At 43.0% G+C, this 24,702-nt stretch overlaps 1 protein-coding gene across 6 annotated transcripts in view; it reads left to right on the top strand.

Annotated features, from left to right (window-relative positions):
* The window catches only part of TANC1 (tetratricopeptide repeat, ankyrin repeat and coiled-coil containing 1), a 138,879-nt gene extending 115,610 nt beyond the window's left edge, over positions 1-23,269 (top strand). For 5 of the 6 annotated variants that reach the window (XM_072121948.1, XM_072121947.1, XM_072121950.1 and 2 more), the window contains 10 exons: positions 432-510; positions 11,770-11,903; positions 14,300-14,423; positions 15,445-15,620; positions 16,882-17,014; positions 18,439-18,530; positions 18,760-18,906; positions 19,312-19,383; positions 19,569-19,669; positions 19,832-23,269. In XM_072121948.1, the coding sequence (XP_071978049.1) occupies positions 432-510; positions 11,770-11,903; positions 14,300-14,423; positions 15,445-15,620; positions 16,882-17,014; positions 18,439-18,530; positions 18,760-18,906; positions 19,312-19,383; positions 19,569-19,669; positions 19,832-21,131 (2,358 nt within the window). In that variant the 3' untranslated portion in view covers positions 21,132-23,269. The remainder of the gene's footprint in view (positions 1-431; positions 511-11,769; positions 11,904-14,299; positions 14,424-15,444; positions 15,621-16,881; positions 17,015-18,438; positions 18,531-18,759; positions 18,907-19,311; positions 19,384-19,568; positions 19,670-19,831) is intronic. The other variant, XM_072121949.1, reaches the window with a different exon arrangement.
* Positions 23,270-24,702: the final 1,433 nt, after the last annotated feature.

The raw sequence follows: 24,702 nt of genomic DNA, 5'->3' as shown, positions 1-24,702 counted from the left end.
GATAGACATTTACTTTACTGGAACAATTAGCCTTTAGGCTGGTCGGAGAAGGGAGGGGGGAGTAAGCACTCCTCACCCCTCCCCTCTCCATAGAAAGCTAAAATGGCAAAATATAGGACATGTCCTTTATTTAGCGCGGTGACACTATGTACTCACGGCACCGTGACTGGGTACCATAGACCTATATGGGGGCTGTGATGCAGCCATATAACAGGACACCATACCGCATTGGGGCCTGCCTTATATATAAATGACTGCCTTTACAACAGAGTGACCAAATATAGGAAATTGCCCATAGATGAACTTTCTCTTCAGTTCTGCAAATGCGTTTATGGTTATATAGCAGCTCTTATTGTTATCATGAAGCAATGAATCACTTGGATATTATGACTTCCTTTTACATGTTATTTTTATCCTGTTTTACTCTCTAGGTGGTGAGATGCCTTTTGGTCCATGATAAAGATTACCCCATAGACATCAATGAGAACGACACGCTGTGGGGAGAGACAGGTAATATCCTTATATTGCTCGGGTTACATACTTATCTGTGTTGCTGTGTTACTGTTTACCGGATGGAATTAACGTGACTTTATGGTTCTGTGTCGGTTTTTTGGAACCTTTGTAAATAAGTTTGGGGGCCTGTCATGGTTACAGCATATCATTGGAAGCCAATTTTCTTTTTATTCTGCTCTGATTCTTTGCCTACAATCTTGTCTGACCCATTAGATGATGGGAATGGTGAAGCAGCAGGTGAGGAGTGTGTTGATCCTGTCACAGGCAGTGACCTTTCCACATACACATTAGCCATATGTTGACCACGTGCATAAGATCAGCCCCTGATATCATGTCTATTGAGGCAGTCTGGATGTCTGCCATCAGGTGATTGGAAAACTGATTATATTGGACCCCAAATCCTTTGTTCTTTCATGAGATTGGATGTTGCCAGAAGAGTCTGGCAGCAGCTTATCTCCTTTTACCAGATAACGTAAGATTCATGTTGAGCCTTGTAAGTATACATGTTGGAATCAGTGGTTATTATCTATTAGACACGTAACTTAAAGGCAATGGGGCCCTGAAGCATAATTAGTACCTGGACCCAAATTTATAGTAAAGGCCTAGCGAACAGAACCAGGTATGGCTGCACCCTTAAAGCTGCACCACTGTGTATATTTCTTATGTTTTCCCTATTCTTAGGACATAAGAATAAATCGATAAGGATTGGGAATGAAAGTTTCTAGGAAATGCTCTATAGGGATGAGTTAATCATTCACCACATGCATCTTGCATCTGTCGGCACAATCACCCCAAGCGTTTGGGCCAGTAATTGGCCATGTAAAAGGTCCTACCATATTTTTCAGACTAGAAGGCGTACAAAAAAACGTTTGATTTTCTCAGAAATCAAAGGTGCGCCTTATAGTCCAGTGCTCCTTATATATGAACCGTACTTACAGACAACAGCTGCCTTGTACTGTGCACAGGTCTGCCACCTGCTGGTCATTCATCCTTATAATCAGGTGTGCCTTATACTCCGGTACGCCTTTATATATGAACCTAGATGTTTTAGCAGGCATTTATTGATGGTGCGCCTTATAATCCAGTGTACCTTATAGTCCGAAAAATATGGTACATAGCTGTTTTGACTACCTTCAAAAACATAATGTGGGTTGATTCCTATCGGACAAGGGACATTACAGCTGATTCCCCGTCATGCTGCTGTTCAAAGTCAGGAAGCGATGGTGATAGCGATGACATCATCATGTAGGACGCGATGTCACCAAGTGATAATTCACATGCTAGCGAGTACTGGTTCCCCCTATGGAGCGGCTTCCTTTGCCGTCTGTATGTGGAGCAGGTGCGCTGTAAATCTGTGTTTTGTTCCCTCCGTCCACACATGTTTCTCCCATCAAACAAGCTGAAACAAAGGAAATATGTTCTGTGATCCAGGTCATCCTTTGACTTTGTCTCTTAATATTCATGGCTGGCAAAACAGAACTTTTCCCAGGCCGCACCTTGATCGGGAGCGCTGTGCTGAATGAATGGCGATAACATCAGCTGATACCTCTGTTGTAACACGACGGGAGCAAGCGATTAAACTGCTGCCTACACCCTGTAATGTGCGTTTATTGTGCTGCTTCCCTTCATGTTTTTATGTCAGGGATACAAAAAGGTGACGCCACTTAAAGTAATGATACCGAGAGCAAATTTTATATCTCACTGTTATATGAAACATATTAAACCGTATACAATCAGATTTTTTTTTTTTTTTTTTTTTACTATCTGCCCCCCATTTAAAGTGAACAGTGAATATTTCTGCTTCTGTGACACCTAGAAAGATAATCCTGATTCAATATTAAAGGGGAGATTTTCCTCTTTAAAAGGGCACCAGAACTGTTCAGAAGATGCATCCGTTTCAAGTGGGTCACTGTCATGACGTCTGTGCTCATGCTATCTGTACGGGGTATGTGCAATTAAGACGTATGGCAGTCATAACGGGGTTATATCTCTTCTATTTAGGCCTCTATGTGATTTGTTGTCTGCTGAAGGCCCTTGTCCATGGCTGAAACGCATAGCAATTAAAATAACTATTTGTATAAGTTTGCAAAATCATCTTTGACTCTGGTCACACTATATTTGGAGCACCAGAATCGGCACCTCAACTCCACTGAGTCCTAGTAGCATAATCTAAGGTCATTGCGGCCATTTCTTTCCTGAACGTGTGTACTATATAGTTTCATCTGTCTCGTAGTCTTTGTTGACCATGGCAACCAATCACAGCACAGCTTTCATTTTTCAAGTGCAGAATATGAAATGAAAGCTGTGTAGCGATTGGTTCCTTTGTCAAACAACAGGCTCAGAGGAAAGACTTTCACCGATTATTGTATTTTGGTCCTTATTTCTTTCCTCTAATTAGTCACCACCCGATTTATAATTGTCAATTTCTGCAGCTCTCCCCATGTGATCACAGTAATGAGGGTCAGCACAGATCTTTCCTTCCCGTTTCTTTTCATCCTCTTCGTCGTCCTTGCTTTTGACGTGTATTTCCTGTACAGCTGAAACAACTTTACATGTAATGGAATGGCTACGGGTGAAATCCACTCTGTGGTTATGGCCGGCCTAATATTATGAAGATGCTTTATTAGAGAGGCAGACATGTGCTATTTTAGGACTGGACAGCAGCAAGCAATGCCATGTCTCCAGGCAGCAGGACGAGTCAACATCATAATTTGGGATTTTTCCCTGATTTACATATTTGGACTGTAAGCAGATAAGACGAAACTTACCAAAGCAATTGGGAGCTAAGTCTGGGGGCACATGGGGTGAGTCTGGAAAATCATCCACTGCTGACATTCTGCCTCCAAAGGGCTGTTTTTAAAGGGGTTTTCCCACAAAACAAGTTATGCCCTTTCTCAGCAATGAGGCCCCTAGATAACGAGAACGGGGGGTCCACGAGATGAGCGCAGTAGATAGCTGTGCATGTCTGTGCTGCTCCATTCATCTCTATAGAGATGACAGAGATAGCCGAGTGCGCGGAGACCCCCACCAATCACACTGAGCCCACCAAGACCCCCGCCAATCAGCAAGTCCTAATAATAATAATAATTCTTTATTTATATAGCGCCTACAGATTACGCAGCGCTGCACAAGCATGTCAGATTGGTCCCTGTCCCCATTGGGCTCACAATCTAAACAACCTAACAGTATGTTTTGGAGTGTGGGAGGAAACCGGAGTACCCGGGGGATACCCACGCAAACACGAAGAGAACATACAAACTCTTTGCAGATGTTGACCTGGGTGGGATTCGAACCCAGGACCACAGTGCTGCAGGGCAGAAGTGCTACCCACTCAGCCACCGTGCCGTCCTATGGATAGGGCCTAACTTGTTTTGTGGGAAAAACATGTATCACCAGATCAAGGATTGTAGACCAAGCACACTGACATACTGGTGTGTGCCCCCTCTGACAGGCTCTTATCTTATTTTAGGTTCTCATTCCCTGGTTGTCGTTTTTTTTTTTTTTTAAAGGCTGTTAAAATTATGCAAATGAGCCTGAGGGGAAGTTAATGGGGCCTGGTGCCCGTCAGACTCATTTGCATAATGTTTAAAGAGCAGATCCTGTCAGAGGGGGCACACATCAGTATGTCTGTGTGCTTGGTCTACAATTCTTGATCTGGTGATAATGTCCTTTAAGATTCTGTGTACAAAGGTTAAAGCGACACTCTCACCATCTAAAACTACTAAACTACCAGCACCTTCAGTTAAGAGATGAAATGTCCTTTCTCAAATTCCCTTTTTTCTGTTAAAAACTGAATTTCTATCCTTAGTTCATTCCAAACTACAGTAATGTCTTTAATTGCCTGTATCTCTGCTTCTGTAGGTCACAGAACCACAATCCTTTTTAAAGATTAGATTCTCATCTTTAATATGACACCAGAAATGTTTCTAGGAACTATAGAACTGAAGATAAGGTCATCTGAATTGACACTCTCCCTCCAACTTCTAAAATTGACTCATCTCTGCTCGTTCGCATATGGTTTGGAATGTTTGTAGTGTTCAGTGTTTTTGGGTAAAATTTGAGTTTTTTTTCCCTCCTTCAAACCTGTTCCAAAACTTTTAACTGTCCAATCTCACCACGATTTCCACAGAAGAATTACAGTTAACATAGTGGAAGGTGTCCATATGAAGATAGCCCCATTTATAAACATTGTGCATCCAGGATTGAGACCCAAGGTTGTCTGCTGCTGACAAAATCTGGCCAAAAAAAGGCACATGGTCTGGATTAAGTGAAGATTTTTAGTACTGATTTTAAAGGACATCTACCACCAGGATAAAGGATTGTAAACCCAGTACACTGGACATACTGGTGTGTTTCCTCTCTAGCAGGGCCTGCTCTTTTATGCCCTTGTTTTTACAAAACAAAGTATTTCATAATTATAGAAATGAGCCTGAGGGGCTCCGAGCTCCATAAGCCGTTAATAGAGCCCGAAGCCCCTCCAGCTCATTTGCATAATTCACCAAATGTATAAGAAGCTAAAAGAAAAGTCGACACTGCCAGAGGGGGCACACACCAGTATGTCAGTGTGCTGGGTTTACAATCCTTCATCCTGGTGGTAAATCTACAAGCCCCCACTGGAATTCCTCTGAGAATTTAGAATCTGCTGCATATCAGTTAATTGCTGTGGATTCAGATGAGCCGGAAAATTAGCTCCTCCCCCTTTTCCATAGCCTCTAACCACAACATCAGCCAGACGATATTAGAATATGAGTATGGTGGGGCTATAGAAATATTTGTTAGTCTTATATTATTGTTATCCTAGTTTTTACAGCATGTGCCTGAAAATGAGTCTTTTTGATTACCGTATTTTTTGGACTATAAGGCACACAAAATATCCTTTTGATTTTCTCAGAAGTCAGAGGTGCGCCTTATAGTCCTGCGCGCCTTATATATGAACTGTACTTACAGACAACAGCTGCCTTGAACTGTGCACAGGTCTGCCACCTGCTGGTCATTCAGCCTTATAATCAGGTGCGCCTTATAATCCGGTGCGCCTTATAGTCTTAAAAATACTGTAGTAAAAGATTTTTTATTATGTTCTTCATTCTTTTTGTGGATAATATATCTAAACCAACTTCTTACCATTGAAGTCTTGAATTAGTTGCTATAAATGAGGGTAATCTGGATTATAGAAAACATCTGTATGTGGAATGTACAATCACCCAGGACGGAGTGTAGGGCATTTATCTGTTGTAGGAGGAAAATGTTTCCTAATCATGGGGCTGACATTGCCTCACGTAAAAACAAAGGCTTTCAGGATCCATCTGACCTTTATTTCTGTAGTCGTGTACTGTACGGGCTTTGATCATTTATCTGCCGATCGCTTGCACATGTTCCATGTTTAGTGAATGGGATCTTATGGTCTGAATTTTTTTATATTTTAGTTTAGTTACCTTCCTCTTTCTAGTCTGTAGATCAACAGAGAAATCGCCGGTTATCTAATAGGAAGTCCGGCTGGCAATGTGCTAAATTTTTATAATTTTTTTTTACACTTTTTACTTAGTTTTAGTTTGCGTGAAATAAATTAGAATTTATCGTTGGGCGCCCAATTATAACAGACACGGCATGACTGTAGACCCCACAGCTAGAGGCAAACTTATGTAATTATAGGGCTGTGGCTGTACTGCAGAGCATCGCACCCATTCCTATTATTATACACTTAAATCTTTCCATATGATACTATCCTTAGTCTATTCTGAATTGATACGTCTCCAGTTTTTGATCTTTTATCGGTTATCACTCTACTTTATTGGGGTCCTGAGTGCTTACTATCATCCATACCATTGTATAGCGAAACTTCAACCCCATAAAAATGTCTCCTCACCACTTGCTACTTGTAAGTAGCTTGGAGCTACGCCCAGGGACGCCACTTGGAAGTTTGGGACCCCTGACTGGCAAATTTTGTGGGCCCCCCTCCCCAGAGAATGATAGTCCAGCCCTGTGTGCACAGTGAGGTTTTATGCGACTTGGGGCCCCTTCCCCTCCTCAGGGCCCCTTGAACAAAGTCACACGAAACCCCCCCTGATGGTGGCACTGGCTGAGCCCAAACCAGGGCTTCTCAATAGACATCACTTTATTCTCCTTGTCTTGTTCTGGCATTAAGACACAATGGGGCTCATTTACTAAGGGTCCGCGGACCCCACTATCGTCGGAATATCCGTCGATTTGCGATGTGCGCCGCATTTAGAAGGGCTTTTTGTCGCATGCAATTTTGGCGCATCGGCTGCTGCTTTCACGCGACACAAATCGTGGGGGGCGTGGCCGTCGCACGATCCGATGGATCCGGACAACGTGCGGGATTTAACATGTCAAATCCATGCACATGCACTTCCATACACCAGGAAGAAGGTGAACTCCGGCGGACCTCAGCAGGGAAGCGACACATGCAGGATATCGGGAGCACGATCTTATTGAATCGTGCCGGACTTCATCCTCGTCGGACAGTCTGGATTGGAGGTCGCAACAGGACCGGGTAAGTAAATGTCTACTGATATTTGGACAAATATCCTTAACAACCTGAGGCTTTAATGGCGGCCATAGTGGAGGTGACCTATCTTTCCTACAAGGGTATTAGATCTTTAGTAATTTATTTTATTTATGTTTTTATGCCACTGCTGACCATTAGTGATTTTTCTACTTTTTCGCCCTCCTCGACTGTGACCCTTTTTTCTAGTTTATCGTTTCGTCTCCCCTCCCAGTACTTGGCGATTGGTCTAATGCATTTAATCCCTTAATGTACATATTTAATCCCGTGATCTAAACAGACTTTAGACGTGTATTTATTCATGTTTAGTTTGCACTTCAGCCCAATGTTTTCTCTGGATCGGAGGGGGAGAAGGAGAACCGTATGTGTTGGCAAACACTGTGTGAGCGAGTCCTTCTCTTCTTGTGATGGAGGGGATGGTTTCTATGGCGCTAATCGCCCCTGTTTACATAAGACGTCTTCCACGGCCGCGAGCGCCTCACTCCCGATCCTTCTTAGGCTTCGGGCCTACTCAGGATACCAGCCTTGGGTTTCTTATTACCGTCTCTTAATCCTGCTGTCAAACTCTACGCCTTTCTTTCTGGCAGACAAACGCATCCTCTAAATTTTTCATGAGTTTTTTCTTTCTTTCTTCCAAATGCATCCGTCAGGTTTGTTGGTGCGAGATGAAAGATGTGTCAGATTAATGGCTTCCTCTTGAAGGCCTGTTAGCAGTCACTGAACAGATTGCAGTTTATTATGTTGAGGTATTTTAATGTCTGTTTTATTCTTGTGGCCTAATTTTTTTTTTTTATTAACAAATTGCTATAACCCTATGTTGACTTAAAAAAATGTAGGTTTTTCCTGGCAGGAGAAGGGTTAGTGGGAATACGCCTGCCAAGAGAGTATCAGATAAGAGCGAGTCCTTAGCACGAAAATAGCCGGAATTCCTGAGCATAACTTTGCCATGATACTGTTTATTTAAGAACACTGTGGGTAAGCCAGTTTCCGAATATGGTAAACTGGATTCAGGGTGGAACTCACAGGCTGCCGCCATCATCCATGGTAAACAACAGGCCATAATTATCGGGAACATTCTTGTACTTTATTGCTGCCCCCACACACACACCTCCCTCCTTGTCCTCCTGCTTCCTGCATTCTGTACATGTTGCATTCGGTGTGATAGGAAGCTCCTGTGCACATGACCCAGCGATGCAGAAATTGCACTAAATTGCATCACACAATCTACATATCAGGGGTGTAACTACAGCAGTAGCAGACATAGCAGAGACCCCCACAGATCACAAGAATGGGGGTTATGATGGACTCCGAGGTACCTCTGTCGGATCCCTCATCACTCCCTGCGATGAATGTGGATGACGGCCATGCATGTCCACTCTGCTCCATTCATCTCCATGGAGCTGTCGGAGATTGCCGAGCGCTGTGGACCCCCCGTTCTTGTGATCTGTGGAGCTCTTATCAAAGAGACCTCCACCAGTCAGCACGTTGGGGCCTAACTAGTTTGGTGGGAAAACCCCTTTAATGAGCTTAATATATAAAGTGTGATAAAGTGTGGCTAAACTCTTAAAGGGAACCTACCACTACGATTCTAGCATGATTTTAAAAGTTGATTTTAGAAGGAAGAAGGCAACGGATAACAAATAAATGAGGATTACCAGAGTCACCATGCCTGGATCTATGAGTAAGTGTCCCTGGTTTATCATAATGGATTTTGATGGTAGATTTCCTTCAAATCCAACCATATTTTCTTTGGATTGCAGTTGTCATCTCCAAAATGTGTCTCTACTACCTGGGCCGGTCTTAGAATCCAATGCATTAGGACATAAATTTGAAGAAAAATACTGACTTCAAAAAGTATCAAATTGCAGAAATTTTCCCTCCCCTCTTCCTCGTCTTTTAGGTCATTCACTTCTATGAGGCTGAGGTTTTCTAATCTGGAAATGAATAAATAATCTGCAGTCAGACACATTAACAAGTCGATTTGTCTTTGGCCAACACTTGGTGTCATTCATCTCTCTGTACAATGCCGCTATAAATGGTGCACTCGTACTTGGCACCGCTAGGGGCGTTTGTACCGCGGCCAAATCTTAGATAAATGGCTTCTTATTGCATTGTGATCATTTGTTTCCAAATGTTTGGCCTCCATTGACGGAGGTTATTGTAGAAAAATGTCTTCCAGCTGTAAAATCTACCAGAACTAGATTGAAAGTGAAATAAGATGAGAGCCCCAGTATTCGGAGAAGGGGACATCTGATGTTTGTTTCTCCACCATCTAAGACAAAAGGCAGAAAGACCTTTTTGTACCCCAAATACACAAGTAGTGGGAGGAATTAGCCCTCTTTCTGTCTTATTACAGTCAGAATCACTTATTATCTGTGCATTGACTCCCATCTTTCCATATAACAAGGGATCCATTCACTTGTTTCCCGTAGATTCAGAAAATGTGGCAAAGGGGGTTTCCATAAAAATGTAAAAAGAAAAATTGGGACTTTTTGTTTCAGCAAAAGATGGGGGTAGGGAAGACTCATGCTATAACAGTAATGGCAAACCTTTTAGCGGCCGAATGCCCAAACTGCAACCCAAAACCCCTCCTTATTTATCCGAGGTGCCAACCAAAAATTAAAGCAGTGACTTACTGCTCCCTGTTCAACAACTTTCAATCATATTGGCCTCCTGAGGACAGCAGCACAGTAGAAAGATGGAAAATTTTCATCATTTAAGCTTCTTTCCAGTGTCCCTCTGTATAGAGAAAATCGTGGGGCCAGCAGGAGGTCCTTCAAAGATAATTCGGCCCTGTCTACTCATTCTCCCTCTTCCTCCAGTTCTAAGTAGAGAAGCAAGTATCAAAATATGACTGAAAGCAGCATCTTTTAAGTTGCTTAGAACTGGAGGAAGATTCTTTGAGTCCGGTCTGGGGTGCTGGGGCGATGGCCCGGATGCCCACAGAAAGGGCTCCGAGTGCCGCCTCTGGCACCCGTGCCATAGGTTTGCCACCACTGTGCTATAATATGACTTTATTGTAGGTTTTCTGAAAATTATTATGGTTTTTTTTGTTTAACATGGAAAGACACTGAATTATTATGGAAGTTTTTACTCCAGTCATTGCCTCTGGCAACATCACTACAGGCGGTCCTTTACTTAAGAACACCCGACTTAGACGACCCCTAGGTACAAACGGACCTCTGGATGTTGGTAAATTACTGTACTTTAGCCTTCGACTACAATAAACAGTTCTAACATTTATCACAGGCGCCTGTAATTAAGATTTATTGTTAATCCTGGTTCTTATGAGAACCCAACATTTTTAAAATCCAATTGTCACAGAGAGCAAAAAAAAATTTGTTACAATTATACAGTTTCGACTTCCATACAAATTCAACTTAAGAACAAACCTACAGAACCTATCTTGTACATAACCTGGGGACTGCCTCTGCTGCTTGTCATTATGATCTTTTGGCTGTGTTGGTAGTTTTCTGTTCACTTCAATTGTGCTGTAGCCCTGCTGCGAATGTACAGTAATTAAGCTAGTATAAACATGGACTGGTCACTGCCTCCTACAAGAGCAGCACACTCATCCTCCACTGCTGTCTTGATCTCCATGCCTATTGAGTGTTTCATGGTTATTCGCTTTCCTTCAATGCACCTGCCACCTGCCCCATTGGCCTGTTCCCGCTAATACTGTCTTTCAAGAATAGTCAAGTCACTGCCTACTACAAAAACAGAACACTCCTCTTCCTCTGCTGCCTTGATCTCCTTTACTGTAGAGTGTTTCATAGTCGTTCACTTTCCTTCACTGATCCTGGCTCTTGTCCCATTGCCCAGGCCTCACTGATACAAGTTGTCAGGTCACTTCCTCCCATCAGATCAACACACTCCTCTCCTGCTGCTGTATTAATCTTTACTCTTATGGAGTGTTTCATAGTCATTTGCTTTCCTCCACTTTGCCCTGTTCTCACCTGATAGTCCTACAAGAGTAGTCAGGTCACTGCTTCCTGCAAAATCGGCGAACTATTCTGCTATTGTAATCAGTTTACAATTTAATTGTCTACAGAGGATCAATATCTGCCCATACCTTGTGGTAGGCCATTCTAGTAACGTGTCATCATATTAAAATGTCAAATGGATTGTGGCGTCTCTACCAGTAAGGCCACACGTTTCCTTGTACTTATCACATTGGGGGAGATTTATCAGAAGTGTCTGAGAGCAAAACTGTTCTAGTTTCCCATGGAAACCAATCAGAACTCAGCTTTCATTTTCCCACAGCTGTTTTTAAAATGAAATCTGAGCTCTGATTGGTTCCCATGGGAAACTAAAATAGTTTACCTCAGACACTTCTTATAAATCTCCCCCATTAAGTCTAGTCCTGTACACGTCTTGTTTTGTGAGTAAATTACAGACTTTCAGCAAACATGTTTAATTCATCCGCACTTGTAATGTGTTTGAGTAGAACACATTATGGCTTTTATTTAGCACCAGGGGATTGTGGGATTCAATATTTCATAGAGCCAGACACATTCACACTTCTAGGATTTATTCAGACGTGACCTCCCATGAGGACCCTATACAGAGTATTCAGCGCAAAAGCCCTAAAATGGTCATCTCATGGCTTAGGAAACCATACAGTATCCGGTGTAGTGTGTATATATAGTTAGTGTGTATGTGTAGTATATACAGGCCTGTAATAGAAGATGTGGTTTTATGACGACTTATAATATCCTTCTTGTGTGGGTCAGCTCTTACAGCAGCTGCAGGACGGGGGAAGCTGGAGGTGTGCGAGCTGCTCCTCGACCATGGAGCCATCTTGTCCCGAGTGAACAGACGCGGCATCTCTCCGCTGTTTTGTGCCGTGCGCCAAGGACACTGGCAGGTAAAGTAATGCCGAATGCTACACGTCTTGTGCTTCCATTACATACAGTAGAAGAGTAAGTATTTAATGAGGGTCTTCAGATTTAAAATAAGTGGTGATGATCCTTTAACAAGATCAAAATGGAACCAGGACCATGATATTTGTAGTTTCCATGAAGTTGGGAGTCACCAACAGGGATGGACCTAAATGAGATTGTATGCCCCCCTAATGTATACACAAGATGCGTTTTATGCATCTGCTTCTATCTTAGGGCGTGAAGCAGTCATACGTGGGTTGCGAATATTCCTTTAATGGGCATAAATTTATGAAGGAATTTCTATCCTCGGTATTCAAGTGGTCATTAAAGTAAAAATAATTAGTGACTATTACAGTTATGATGAAGAAAAGATAAAATTCCAGCATTCTTCAGATTACAGGAATTTTACTCTGGTCTTAAAAACGATTTTCCGAGATCTTACAATATATTTCTGGGATTAGAAAAGGAAAATTCCATTGCTGGACTCAGGCGCCTCCATCAGTGTTGTGTTACCCTCGTGCACTGGGACAAGGACGGCATAGAACAACAGGGCACATGTGCAACTGGCTGCTTTGTTCATCTGGGATACAACCGACCCGTCTTCATGACCCCCCCCCCCCCCCTATCTTGTTGATAGATGCTAACTTGTTGGTCACTGGAGAACCCCTTTTAACTGCCTCTGACTTGGATGTGCTATCACAGTCCGCATCTTAGTTAGGCTACATTCACACGGCAATGGGCTTGCGGTGCAGCGCAGTGCCGTACCATTCCGTAGCCAGGAGAAAGATGGGACATGTCCTATATATCGCCATGCGCCATGGATCCCTATGGAGAAGGGTGGGGGTGAGCGGGTGCCGATGTGTGCCCCTTGTGCTGCGGTACGGCTGGCTCGCGTTCATGTGAATGTAGCCTTAGTTAGATGAAATGTGATGCATAGTAACAGCAGGGGAGCGTTGGGCCCAGTGGTGGGAGATTACAATGGAATCGGTAAGGGAAGTATGATGTTCGCTTTGCTTTTTTATCACATAGTTGGATATTTTTATCATTAACCAGAACCCTCCCTCCAAACATCAAGGCCCAAGCCCAATACTGAAAAGGAAGGAATGGGACTTCTATTGGTGGTGACTTTCATTACTCCACATGGACGCCTGAGAAGGGCATCGGGGGCAATGAGCCACCCAGCAGTTGGACATGATACTCTGGTGTCATTCCCATCCATGTCTAAGTAGGGAATACCCGTTTTATCGAAATAATCCTCCTTCCAGACATTGATGGCCTATCCACCACAGCACCGCCTCAGTGGGGCAATTCTGTCCAATACTGGAAAAGTAACCTCAGTATTTAGTTTTTAGTCTTTTAAAGAGGAACTAATGTATTCCGGGTCCCTGAAAGCTCCACTAAAAAGTGGTCAAATAATATTTAGCACAAGAGGTCTCTGAAAAGACTGTTTTTGGTCCCTGGAAGACACTTCCATAGAAATTCTAATGAGATAGTCTGCTCCTTTGTGTCGCCTTTGCCTTTTCCCTTCCTAGTGGAGACGGCTTTCACAACACTTCATCCCGGCCCCGGGACAATGCACAATGCCGCCATACAACGCCTACCATGTTATAGGATGAGATTCGCATCGGGCGCCCGGCCAGGTCACACTGCAGCGTGCCACGTTCAGGGCGTTTTGCTCCGCTTGGATGTAAAACTTTAATTTCCTGTTGTTAAGAATATTTTTTACTTGGGGAGATAAATAAAAATATGCGCAGGAGGTCGTAAGGGATGAATTAAGAAAATATCCATATGGAGATGATCTTCTTTGTGTTGCACTTCTTCGACGGTTTCAAACTCGCTGCTTGCTGTCAGTGACTTGAGGCGTCCTAGTGTTTGCAAAGAGTCTCGGAGGGATCCAGCTTAGCCAGTGCTTTGCAGAACAGCTTGAACTTCATCCCCAGTGATATATTTTTTTCCTGCACTGATACATTGTTGCAAACTGCAATCGGATAGTAAGTTTACAGCCTCTGGATGTAAACCGGAATGACTTTGTTGGCTCACAGCAAGCAGAGATCTTGATGCTGAGAATTTCTTCTCATAAAAAGTGTATTAGAAAGTTAGCAGTTAACTATTTCACTACCAAGTACCTATAGGTCCTATAGAATGTGATTTGCTGTTGAGCACAACTTTTATACCTTTGTATTTCAGTGGGGAGGCTGTGATTTTATATACAGATATAAACCTGTGTTCAAGGCTTCATGTAATCCTCCTGTGGTGCCTTAGACGTGTTGTTAGCAGCGTTCCTAAGGTTGCTGAATCCTGTGGGGCCTTGCTCTATAATAGAGTATGTCCTGCTGCAGAGTGTCAGCTCTTCTTCTGATTTGTCGCTCCTTCCCCGCAGGTTGCCAGGCTCCTCATGCAGCACGGCTGTGATGTGAATTTGTGTGACAAGCAAGGCAGGACTCCTCTGATGGTCGCTGCGTGTGAGGGGCATTGTGGTACCGTGGAGTTCCTTCTGTCGGAGGGTGAGAAAATATCTTCTTTGTAAAGAAATGTAAAGCGAAAGTACAATACCTTAAAAATCCAAAGTCAGCCGCAGCCTCGGAAGCAAATGAAGGAGAAGGGTCACGGTGGGAAAATCTACAAGTTCTAATATGCTGCATGGGGTCACAGAGAGCAGAACTTTACAATGTGAACACAATAATTACTATTCACTGCAGAAGCAGAGTTATTCTCTTGTGAGAGGGAGTGACACCTTCTGGCAACAAACTGGTATTGCATGCAGGAAATTAAAATGTTTGGTCATGTGCGCATAGGTTTGGTGGGATGTTCTGTTCATTTAATATGGGAAAAGGTGTTTCATTATATACATTGATGACTGGGATTCTCTGAGTTTTTTTGGTTACATTCTTAAAGGATAGGTGTAGGGCTATAAACACGTCACCTTTTAACATGTTACACAGAAAATCTCTGAGGCCAAATGAATTACCAATGTACATTTTGTGGAAACCTTAATTTTATGAAGTTAAGGAGGCGGAGAGTTTAACACTCTCAAGTCAAGCTTTCCCTACCTTCGTATGCCCCCTTTACTGTAAGTGATGGTCCTGTGTCCAGGTACATCATTGATCACATCTACTGAAGTCTGGTGAATGATGTCAATCACATGGGAGGAGGTGTCCAGGGACTGGGAGAGCTTGATTTCAGTGTTAAACTCTCCGCCTCCCCGACTTTATACATCTTACTTACATCTCACTTTAAAGTTGATTTGTTGGATGATGGCACCAAGCTGGGCCATGAAAGAAACTGATCTATAAGCTGTTCAACTGCTTGACAACATAAGGGTGGTGAAATATTAGCTCAATTTCTGATGACAGGTTCCCTTTAAGACTAATTGAGTCAATATGACAGTCATAATATTACCTTTTATGTATATTTTTTAGCATGTTTATTCTGTTTTGCAATCATTTGTAAATCATGGCCATCCCCCGGTGTTTTCGGGAGAAGGTCCGTCCTATAAGCACAGACAATGTGATATTCTCTCTCCAGGAGCGGACATTGCAGCGCTGGATAAAGAAGGACTGACCGCTCTTAGTTGGGCTTGCCTCAAGGGCCACAAAGCCGCCGTCCAGTGCCTAGTAGAGCGAGGCTCCACCATTGACCAGATGGACAGGAATGGCCGCACGCCGCTGGATTTGGCCGCTTTCTACGGAGACGCTGAGATTGTAAGTGAACGGCTAAATATTTAATCCTACAGATATGTTGAAAGCTCTGCTTGATGGATGATCCCTTCACTGCTGTTGAAGCAAAACTCCGGTGCTATAAACACCCGGATCCCGCTACTGGAAGGCATGAGTAATCCGGTATTTACATAGTGCGCCGCTGCCAACCCTCCGCATTCCTGCTGTAATAGCTCCACTGGTACCACAAGTGGTTCCCTTCATGTTCCCGGGGATGTTATCCCTGATGGAGGTTTATCTTGCTGGCGGCTGATGTGGGAGCTGCAGATATTCCGCATTCCCCCCGCTGACATCACACACACGTCCAGCGGCTTTCACATGACGTCCTCCCTCTCCTGCTGGGGTGATAAGAAGTGGAATTTTCTGCCGCTTTTAATAAATCTGGACAATATTTACAAATGTTTGGCCCATCGCACGTTATGATGGACGACGCTTTCTCACTTTTATTTCATGCCAACATATGAGAACATGGACCGGTCCCAGGAAGGGAAAGCTCAGGATATCCATCACCTGTACCCGGCCTGCTTCACGTTAGGAGATAAAGAAGTAAAGTGTTCTCCATAGCTTTATAATATTGCAACAAGAGAGACTCTAGCTGATAGCGCCCCCTTACAGGAAATCTATCATCAAAATCCATCATGATAAACCAGGGACATCTGTGGTCATCTGCTGATATTTGTTATCCCCTTCTAAAGCCAACTTTTAAAATTATTCCAATGAGTCTGGGTGGTATCAGAGCCCCTCCATGCTGTTACAGTCTACTCCTATCCCTCCTGCTCGCTCAGCACTTCCTCCCTCCCTCCCTCTGCCTGCTGTGATCTCACACGGAGAGGCTCTAGTAACACCCTCAGAGCCCTTATGGCTCATTAGCATAAACTTAAAAGTTGATTTTAGAAGAAAGGAGGCCATGGGTAGCAACCACAGTCACGGTGATAAGGCAAGTGTCCCTGGTTTATCATGATGGATTTTGATGGTAGATTTCCATTAATAAGGGAAGCGATATTGATGGTGACCCGATCTCTAAAAGAAAATACATTTCCTTTAAATGAAACAAACCCATGTAGTCTGATCATACAGTGAAGTTGCCGTCCATCTGCCTATTTTTGTCGAGAATAGGCGTGAATGCAGGATCAGACTACACATGTTTATGTGTAGTCTGTTCCCATGGTGACACACAAGATGCATTGGAGCTGAGACAGTCTGACAGCAGTATATTTTCACCTTTATGTTTCTTTCCCCTGGTCAGGTGCAGTATTTGGTTGATAGTGGAGCTATGATTGAACATATGGACTACAGTGGGATGAGACCTTTGGATCGCGCCATTGGCTGTCGAAACACCGCGGTTGTTGTGACTTTGCTGAGAAAAGGAGCCAAATTAGGTATTTTTTTTGTAAATTTTGTAATCTAGACATTGTTATAGGAGGAGTGTAAGATAGTATCTGCCACTTACCCAACACATTCAGAGTATGTGTCCTCTTAAAGGGATGGTCTGGATTTATAAAACCCCATTCAGATACACAATACATTCTCCTATATTTTATCTTTCAATCCAGGTTTAATTATTGGACATCATTAGACTTCCTTCTGGTGTTCAGCAGCAGAAATCGGCACAAAGGAGAAATAGAAATGACCCCCAAGATGCGTTAATCTTTCCGTACTAATGCTTGTTTATGGCCCAGGTTCCTGTCATGGTCTACAGCCCCTGCTGAAAGATGTTTTATCAGGGCCTGAGACATGCGGATCGCTCCATTATACTCCATGTGCCCTTTATACTTGTACACTCTAAGCTCTGGAAGTGCTGGAATTAGCCAGACACCAAGATTCATATGGAGGAAGTTGATGTCATTTCCTTCTCAGGTTTCCTTATTGTATTAGGGACATCTGTCGTATCCTACTCTACTTACAGAAGTGCCCTCTTCACCTCCCGTGTTTTCAAGGAAACGTTATGTATTCAAGTCTGATGATAGATCCACATATATGTACAGTGTGTAGTGATTACCCTTCCCACACACTGTGATTGATAGTGAGAGTGGAGTAATCAGGACTCGCAGTGTCAATCACTGTGTGAGGGCGGAGTAATTAGGACTCTCATTATCAATCACTGTGTGTGGGTGGAGTAATCAGGACTCATAGTGTCAATCACTGTGTGTGGGCGGGGTAATAAGGACTCTCACTGTCAATCACTGTGTGTGGAAGGGGTAATTAGGACTCACTGCCAATCACGGTATGTGGGGGTTGTCATCAAGACTCTGACTTCCAATCACTGTGTGAGGGCGGAGTAATCAGGACTCTCACTGTCAATAATTGTATGTGGGTGGGGTAATCAGGACTCTCACTGTCAATCACTGTTTGTGGGCGGAGTAATCAGGACTCTCACTGTCAATCACTGTGTGTGGGCGGGATAATCAGGACTCTCACTGTCAATCACTGTGCGTGGGCGGGATAATCAGGACTCTCACTGTTTGTGGGCGAAGTAATCAGGACTCTCACTGTCAATCACTGTGTGTGGGCGGGATAATCAGGAGTCCTGTAAGTCCTGTTCTTTTCTTCAGAACTCTTCTTCCAAATCGTATGAACCCATATATCTAAGGGCTCTGCTTCTCTTCTCCTATCATATTCTGCTTTAAGATGAAGCCGCATCAATCCGCTGACAGATTCCCTTAAAAAGGTTTCTTGACACTTTGGACTGTCTCAAGATTACTTTTGCTGAATTATACCATACACATTCTGTGTACACTATATGTTCTTACATGGTTCTTATGGTTTTCTAACATTTTCTTTATTTGGTTTCCTCCATCTATAGGGAATGCAGCTTGGGCCATGGCCACTTCCAAACCAGACATCCTAATTATTCTCCTGCAGAAGTTAATGGATGAAGGCAATATACTGTACAGAGTAAGTTGTCTGACTGTATATAAAAGGGGTTGTTCAGGATTAGTTTTCCAAAACCAGCATGAAGCAAAGTCCTCTCCTTTTTCGGGACCCTTCTTACAAGGACAACCCTTGGAGGTGTATAGGTGACGGGTGTAAAGGAAGGACCTTCTATGTGTGTAGAGGAACAATCAGACCCAAACTTTGCGTATATTTAGCTTCTTCTTCCTGACATTGATTTTGTTTCCTGCAGAAGGGAAAGATGAAAGAGGCGGCGCAGAGGTATCAGTACGCACTTAGAAAGTTTCCTCGAGAAGGATTAGGAGAAGAGATGAAAGCTTTTAATGAGCTGCGCGTCTCCCTCTACTTGAACATGTCCAGATGTCGACGGAAAATGAATGTAAGTGAAATAGTTTTGTGCTTTTGAGTGATTTGAAGCTCATGGCAGTGTAAGGAGTCCATAGGAATCCATTGAGAGGTTCATTTGGATCTACAGTGTATATGAATGACATTTGGGGGGTGAAAACATACAAGAGGAAATACATGGCTCAATGGTTGGCTATTAAAGGGATTGTCCAGAATCCCAACATGGCTGATTTCTTCCAGATACAGCGCTATAACAGAAGCAAGGTTGTTTCTGACTTCAAGGAAGTAGAGCGTCTATACCACCCACAGCCTGGGGCACTATTTTTGGAAGAAAGCAGACATATGTACAACCCCTTTAAATAGCCATATTCAAGTCAAGTCATAGTCAAGTGTTTTCGTTGTGGAAGGGCAGGTGAAGGTCATGCTGATTGTCTTACAGGAAGAAGCAGGTACAGCACTCTCCCAGTTACAGGATCTCTCCCCTATACTTTGTGATGGGAAGGGGCCTCAGGTATGAGATCCTTGTGCCCTTGGTCTTGCCTTGTTCGGAGTTGGTTTGCACATTAATACACCTTACAGTACCCGACTAATATGTGTTCTGTAATAATCCATACATTAACAATGTACCTTGTACCTTGGTTGAGTTCAAGTATGAAAAACCAGATTTATAATGTGAGCGTCTTCTCCTCTGTGCAGGACTTTGGGATGGCCGAAGAGTTTGCATCCAAGGCGCTAGAGCTGAAACCAAAGTGCTATGAGGCCTACTACGCCAGGGCCAGAGCGAAACGCAACAGCAGGTAGGTCTTGTATCTAGGAATTAACTCATAGCTCGAACAATGGTCCCATCCATGGGCTACCACTATGGCCGCCTTCTGTGAGATTGGCCGCTCAATCCTTGTATTTTTATATTGTCTTGTAAGCTATGATGATTACATCTTTTCCTCTGTGCTGTTTTGCAGGCAGTTTGTTGCTGCTCTCGCTGACCTTCACGAGGCCCTGAAACTGTGTCCGAACAACCAGGAGATAAGAAGACTTTTATCCCGCATAGAGGAAGAGTTCAAGCAACATCAAAGGTCACAACAACAGAAACAATTCCAGCCACCGCCACCACCCAGCCACGACTCTGATCAGGAGGACGAGGCTATTGAAGAAACGCTGGACGGCCATCTTCATTTTGAGGAGATCCAAGAGGAAGAATGTCCAACTAATGACAAACCCTCCAATAACGTAAAACCACCTGATGTGGTGAATAACAATAGAGGGCAGGATCAAAGCAACCAGAAACACAATGCTGAATCTTCTGAAGAGCTTCAAGGTAAAAATATATGTCTACAGCAAGCTCTGGTACAAAGACCCACGAAGCAGGCACAGATCGTGAAAACCAACCAGCATATGAACTCCCTGCAATCCATGTCCAGATCTGGGAACAGTTTTTCTATTCCAAAGAATTTGGTTTCTTCAAACTTGGTACCTACAACTCCACTTCCACTGAGACCGTCTTCCAACCAAGCAAGCCTAAGAGGTCATAGTGCAGATGTGACACACGCTCCAGTGTACAGTGAGAAGCTTCCATCCGCGAGTGTCGCCCACAAGCAGCCGGGGGAACTTCTGCAGCCATACAAGTCCTCTGGCTCCTTTGTATCTAAAACAGCAGAAAGATATGTGGGTCTCTCTCCACCCCGGGAGACTCAGCCAACCAATGAAAAACCATTTGCGTCGGAAAGCAGAAGGGTAGCCTCGCATAGCTTGACTTCAAGCAGTAGTTTTTCTGAAGGTGTTAAAGGACCCGATGTGCGAAGCAAAGAAAACAAAAGCAACCAAATTCTTAGTGCAACTGAGCACCGGGCACGTAACATACCCTTTATGGGAATTATGGATAAAACCGCCAGATCCTTCCAGCAAACCACTCCGCCTAGTCGAAGCTGGCAAAACCAGACGATGGATGTAAACACCAACCCTCCCGGGACTGTCCAGCCTGGAAATTTTGAGAAGTTCTCTACCAGACAGGCAAATACTTACGGAAATCAAAATAAAACCATGCCAAACGTATTTGGCGGCCTTACCCAAAATGGGGTTTACCCTAAGGACACTGAGGAAGGGAAGAGCCAAACATCCAGCCTTACCCAATCGTCCAAGGTGGTCAACCAGTCCTACCAAGAAGCCATGATGAGGTCACAATCTCTTCTGGTTAAAGACTCGAATATAAGCTCATTGTCCTCTACAAAACCAAAGAGATCTTTCATAGAATCCAATGTGTGATCCACAACTTTACGACAGACTCGGGAGCATTGTACATTTTATATTTTCACGGAGGCGACTCCACTCTGCAGGAACCATCGGTGACTACGCTGTACAAATGGCTGCACTCATGTAACCGATAAGATATACACAATTTACCGTTTGCTGCTTAATCTCCAATTCCCTTGGAGAAGCGTCGATCATTACTGGTCATTACACTTGGCCGTCATAACGAAAACATATCCTGGAAATAAGACATTAACTTGGCTTTATCTTTTATATGAACATGGCTGAAGCAGGAGCGGAGACGTAGCCAAATAATTCTAGTAGAGGCTGCTGGTCAGTGTCGAGGGATAGGTCTCTGAAGTGCGGATTCATAGGAAATAAACTCGATATGTTTGGAATCGATTTACAATTTCACTGCCGGGTGCAGCATAAAGCCTCCCAATAACTCCGGAGCAGCTTACTGATACTTGGTCATCAGGACACTACCAAATGACAATGGACAATATAGACCGAGACGATTTATAATAAATCACGCGCTATGCCTTTAACAATAATATAGGTTCTCCAGGGTAATATGGGACATTTAAGGGGCTCTCCAGGATTTTAATGTTGATTGTTGATCATCAGCACGGTGGGGTCTGAGACTCAGCAGATTGTGTATGGATCAGGGAGTAAACAGCTCCATACAATGTATAGTGGCTGAGCATAGTTACTACAACTCAATATTCCAATATCCAAATTATGTAAAACCCCATCAATTCTCACGTAGTGCTCGGTCAGGAGCTGGAGACTGGTCCTGCACATTGGGTTACTTGCAGCTGTACTCGCCAATTTTAGTGCTGAATGTGTAATAGGGGGTGTTTGGTCGACTGCTTTTTTTAGAATGAAGGTTGGGGCACAATGCTCAACCATGTAGCGGGGAATGGTTCTTAAGGATATGCTGTCACTTTTGAGGCTGGGGGCACAGGTGAGAATTGCATTAGCTGGTAGGTAGGAATGTGGGACTCTCACATGGGAAAGTTGCAGATACCTACTGTACATGGTTGTAGGGATTACACTCACATGTAGGTAAGTATAGAGCAGATCCTAATAACTGGAATATCAGTGTTATACAATATTGTCATTGGTGCCTTTATAAAATATACTTATTTTTCTGTGGTTAATTTTGTAAGATTATCAAATAGCCGGACATATTTATTGTGTGTTCAACTGGTGCCTTATATTACCACTTAAAGGGACAACGTTACCCCAATTCTAGGTTGTCCCCATCCAAAGGTTATAAATATGGGCTGTAGGTGATGAGGGTTGTAGTCTATCAGGGTTATGGCCACGGCCCTATACATGAATGTCATATACATGAATTACTATATAGAGGGTCATATTACGCTGTAATATAATTTGTGACCATGTAGCTGTTTTTTTTTCTATAAAATAGCCAGAATTAGTGTTTTCACATGTATATAATGTATACCTGCCATATATATAGCATGCATTCTAAGGCTTCTACCATGCTGGTTTTTGCACTGAGTTTAATATATAAATATGGCAAAATATCAGTCCTAACATTTATCGCACTTTATTCTTGTTTTATATGAACACCTTTAAGGTGCTATCTTAGAGGATAATTGTAAATTGAATGAAAAATGGTACAAGGAGTATTAAAATGTACAGGGGGGGGGGGATATTATTAGGAGGGCAATAAGCTTATACAGTAAGATGTTCCCATTAGGAAACATGAGGGCGGACATATTGTGAGTTTAACTCTTGTTAATATCTAATTGGTTCACGAGATACCAGTCTTCTCTCTAAAGCCTCTATGTTACTATAGCTAATGTCCACATTAAAGGGCCAGTATTCTGTACAATATGTTAAGAATATTTCAATTGGTTTTATTTCTCTTTTTTTTTTTTTGTTATAAAGCTCCAAATCCTTTACATAAGCTGGACTTTAACAAAAAAGTTCAGAAAGCCACCACTAGGGGGAGCGTAAGAGCTTACTGCATACACTGTTACCATTGAGTTCTATGTATAGATAGTATGCATTAAGACTTTACGCTCCCTCTAGTGGCGAATATGAGGAATTAGATCTTTCATTTTTTTACTTTGCTGTAATGCTGTTCATGGGATTTGGAGTTTCTTAGCAGGAAAATGGAATCTAGATTTAAAAAAAAAAAAATGTAAGTGTTTATTGGGTAGAAATTCACTTGAATCCACTTGTGGATATAGTTAAGGAAGGGCAAAGCCTTATCTAAGTGTCTGTATTTGGTGGACTAAATGTAGATCAAACCAGTAAGTTTTACTAGAGATGTCTTCAGGCAGAACATTCTTCTTAGAGGTTTTTCTGCATTTTGGGGGAAATTAAACAATATACTTGCCCCTGCAGAGGGAGTCGCTGGCTCCCGGGTTTCCTTCCACTCCTTCTGCAGGAGCAGAAGACCCCTTTAAGACTAGTGTTTCCTTCCAGCCCATGAAAGTCGCTTCCCAGTGTCCTCTCTGCTGGCTCTCTGTGTATGTACATAGATGATCTGTTTAAGGTTCCTGCTACATTGTTAGGACAGAACGTACCTGTACAATGTCGGGTCAGTGTAAAAATGTTAACAAGACGTTCTCCAGTCCAGTAAGTAACCGTGTACCTATATAGCTTATTTATTTTTTACAATGGTTTCCTTTCTCTTCATTCGGTCTGTAACTGTCCTTTGCACATCTACTGTATTTCCTTAAGGAATTAAAAATATCATTTTATATGATAAAACTCTGTGTCTGGATGATGTCTTCTGTCTCTGGTGGGAAGCCAGGAAGGTTCTCATACACGGGAAGAGATCCCATCATAATAGTTACTTACTGTGTTATGTATTTGTTTCATCACTGACCGGGAACGAGTCTCCATGTCTTCTTGCACTACACACAGGGTATATATATACGTCAGGAGTATTTCTTGCTGGATGATTCCTGTATCATATCAGCCACTATCAAAAAAAGCAAACATTTATACTGCCCGAGGGATGAATCAAATAAGACTCTGTGATACTCCTTCGTGTTGCTTCATTGAAACCGACGTAGTCCCCCAGCTTCATTGTGCATGCACTATACCTATGGCACATGTGAGTGTACTACAACGGCTTCAATGAACCATGGAGCCACTGCAGAGCTCTGGACCGAGTTAAGAATCTTTTAATTTATTTTAATTTTTTCCATCCTTTTGCAGGTCCAGATAGAAACTTTTTGGGTTGTTTAGTTTCCCAAATCACCCTGGCAGGTTCCCTTTAAACGCGCTCCACAGATGGGCATGTAGGCACGAGGAAACGCAAGCATTTTCCCCAGACCCACCACAGTAATGTGGGTAAATGGTAGATTTCATTTAAAATCAGTATTGACAAGGAATCTCACTATTTCCAGCCCATATGTTGTCACATCATCACTGAGATTTACAATCAAAAGAGACACTTACTCATAGATCCAGACACTGTGACTGTGGAAATCTTATATTTGTTACCCATGGCCTCCTTCCTTTTAAAATCAACTTTTAGCATTTTGCTAATGAGCCAGAAGTATTCCTGGGGGATGTTAAATGAGCCCCTCCATGCTGC

The sequence above is a fragment of the Engystomops pustulosus genome, chromosome 8, assembly GCF_040894005.1.
Source record: "Engystomops pustulosus chromosome 8, aEngPut4.maternal, whole genome shotgun sequence".
NCBI classification, from domain to species: domain Eukaryota; kingdom Metazoa; phylum Chordata; class Amphibia; order Anura; family Leptodactylidae; genus Engystomops; species Engystomops pustulosus.
Note: the sequence above shows the minus strand (reverse complement) of the source record. Positions and strands in the feature narration are given on the sequence as shown.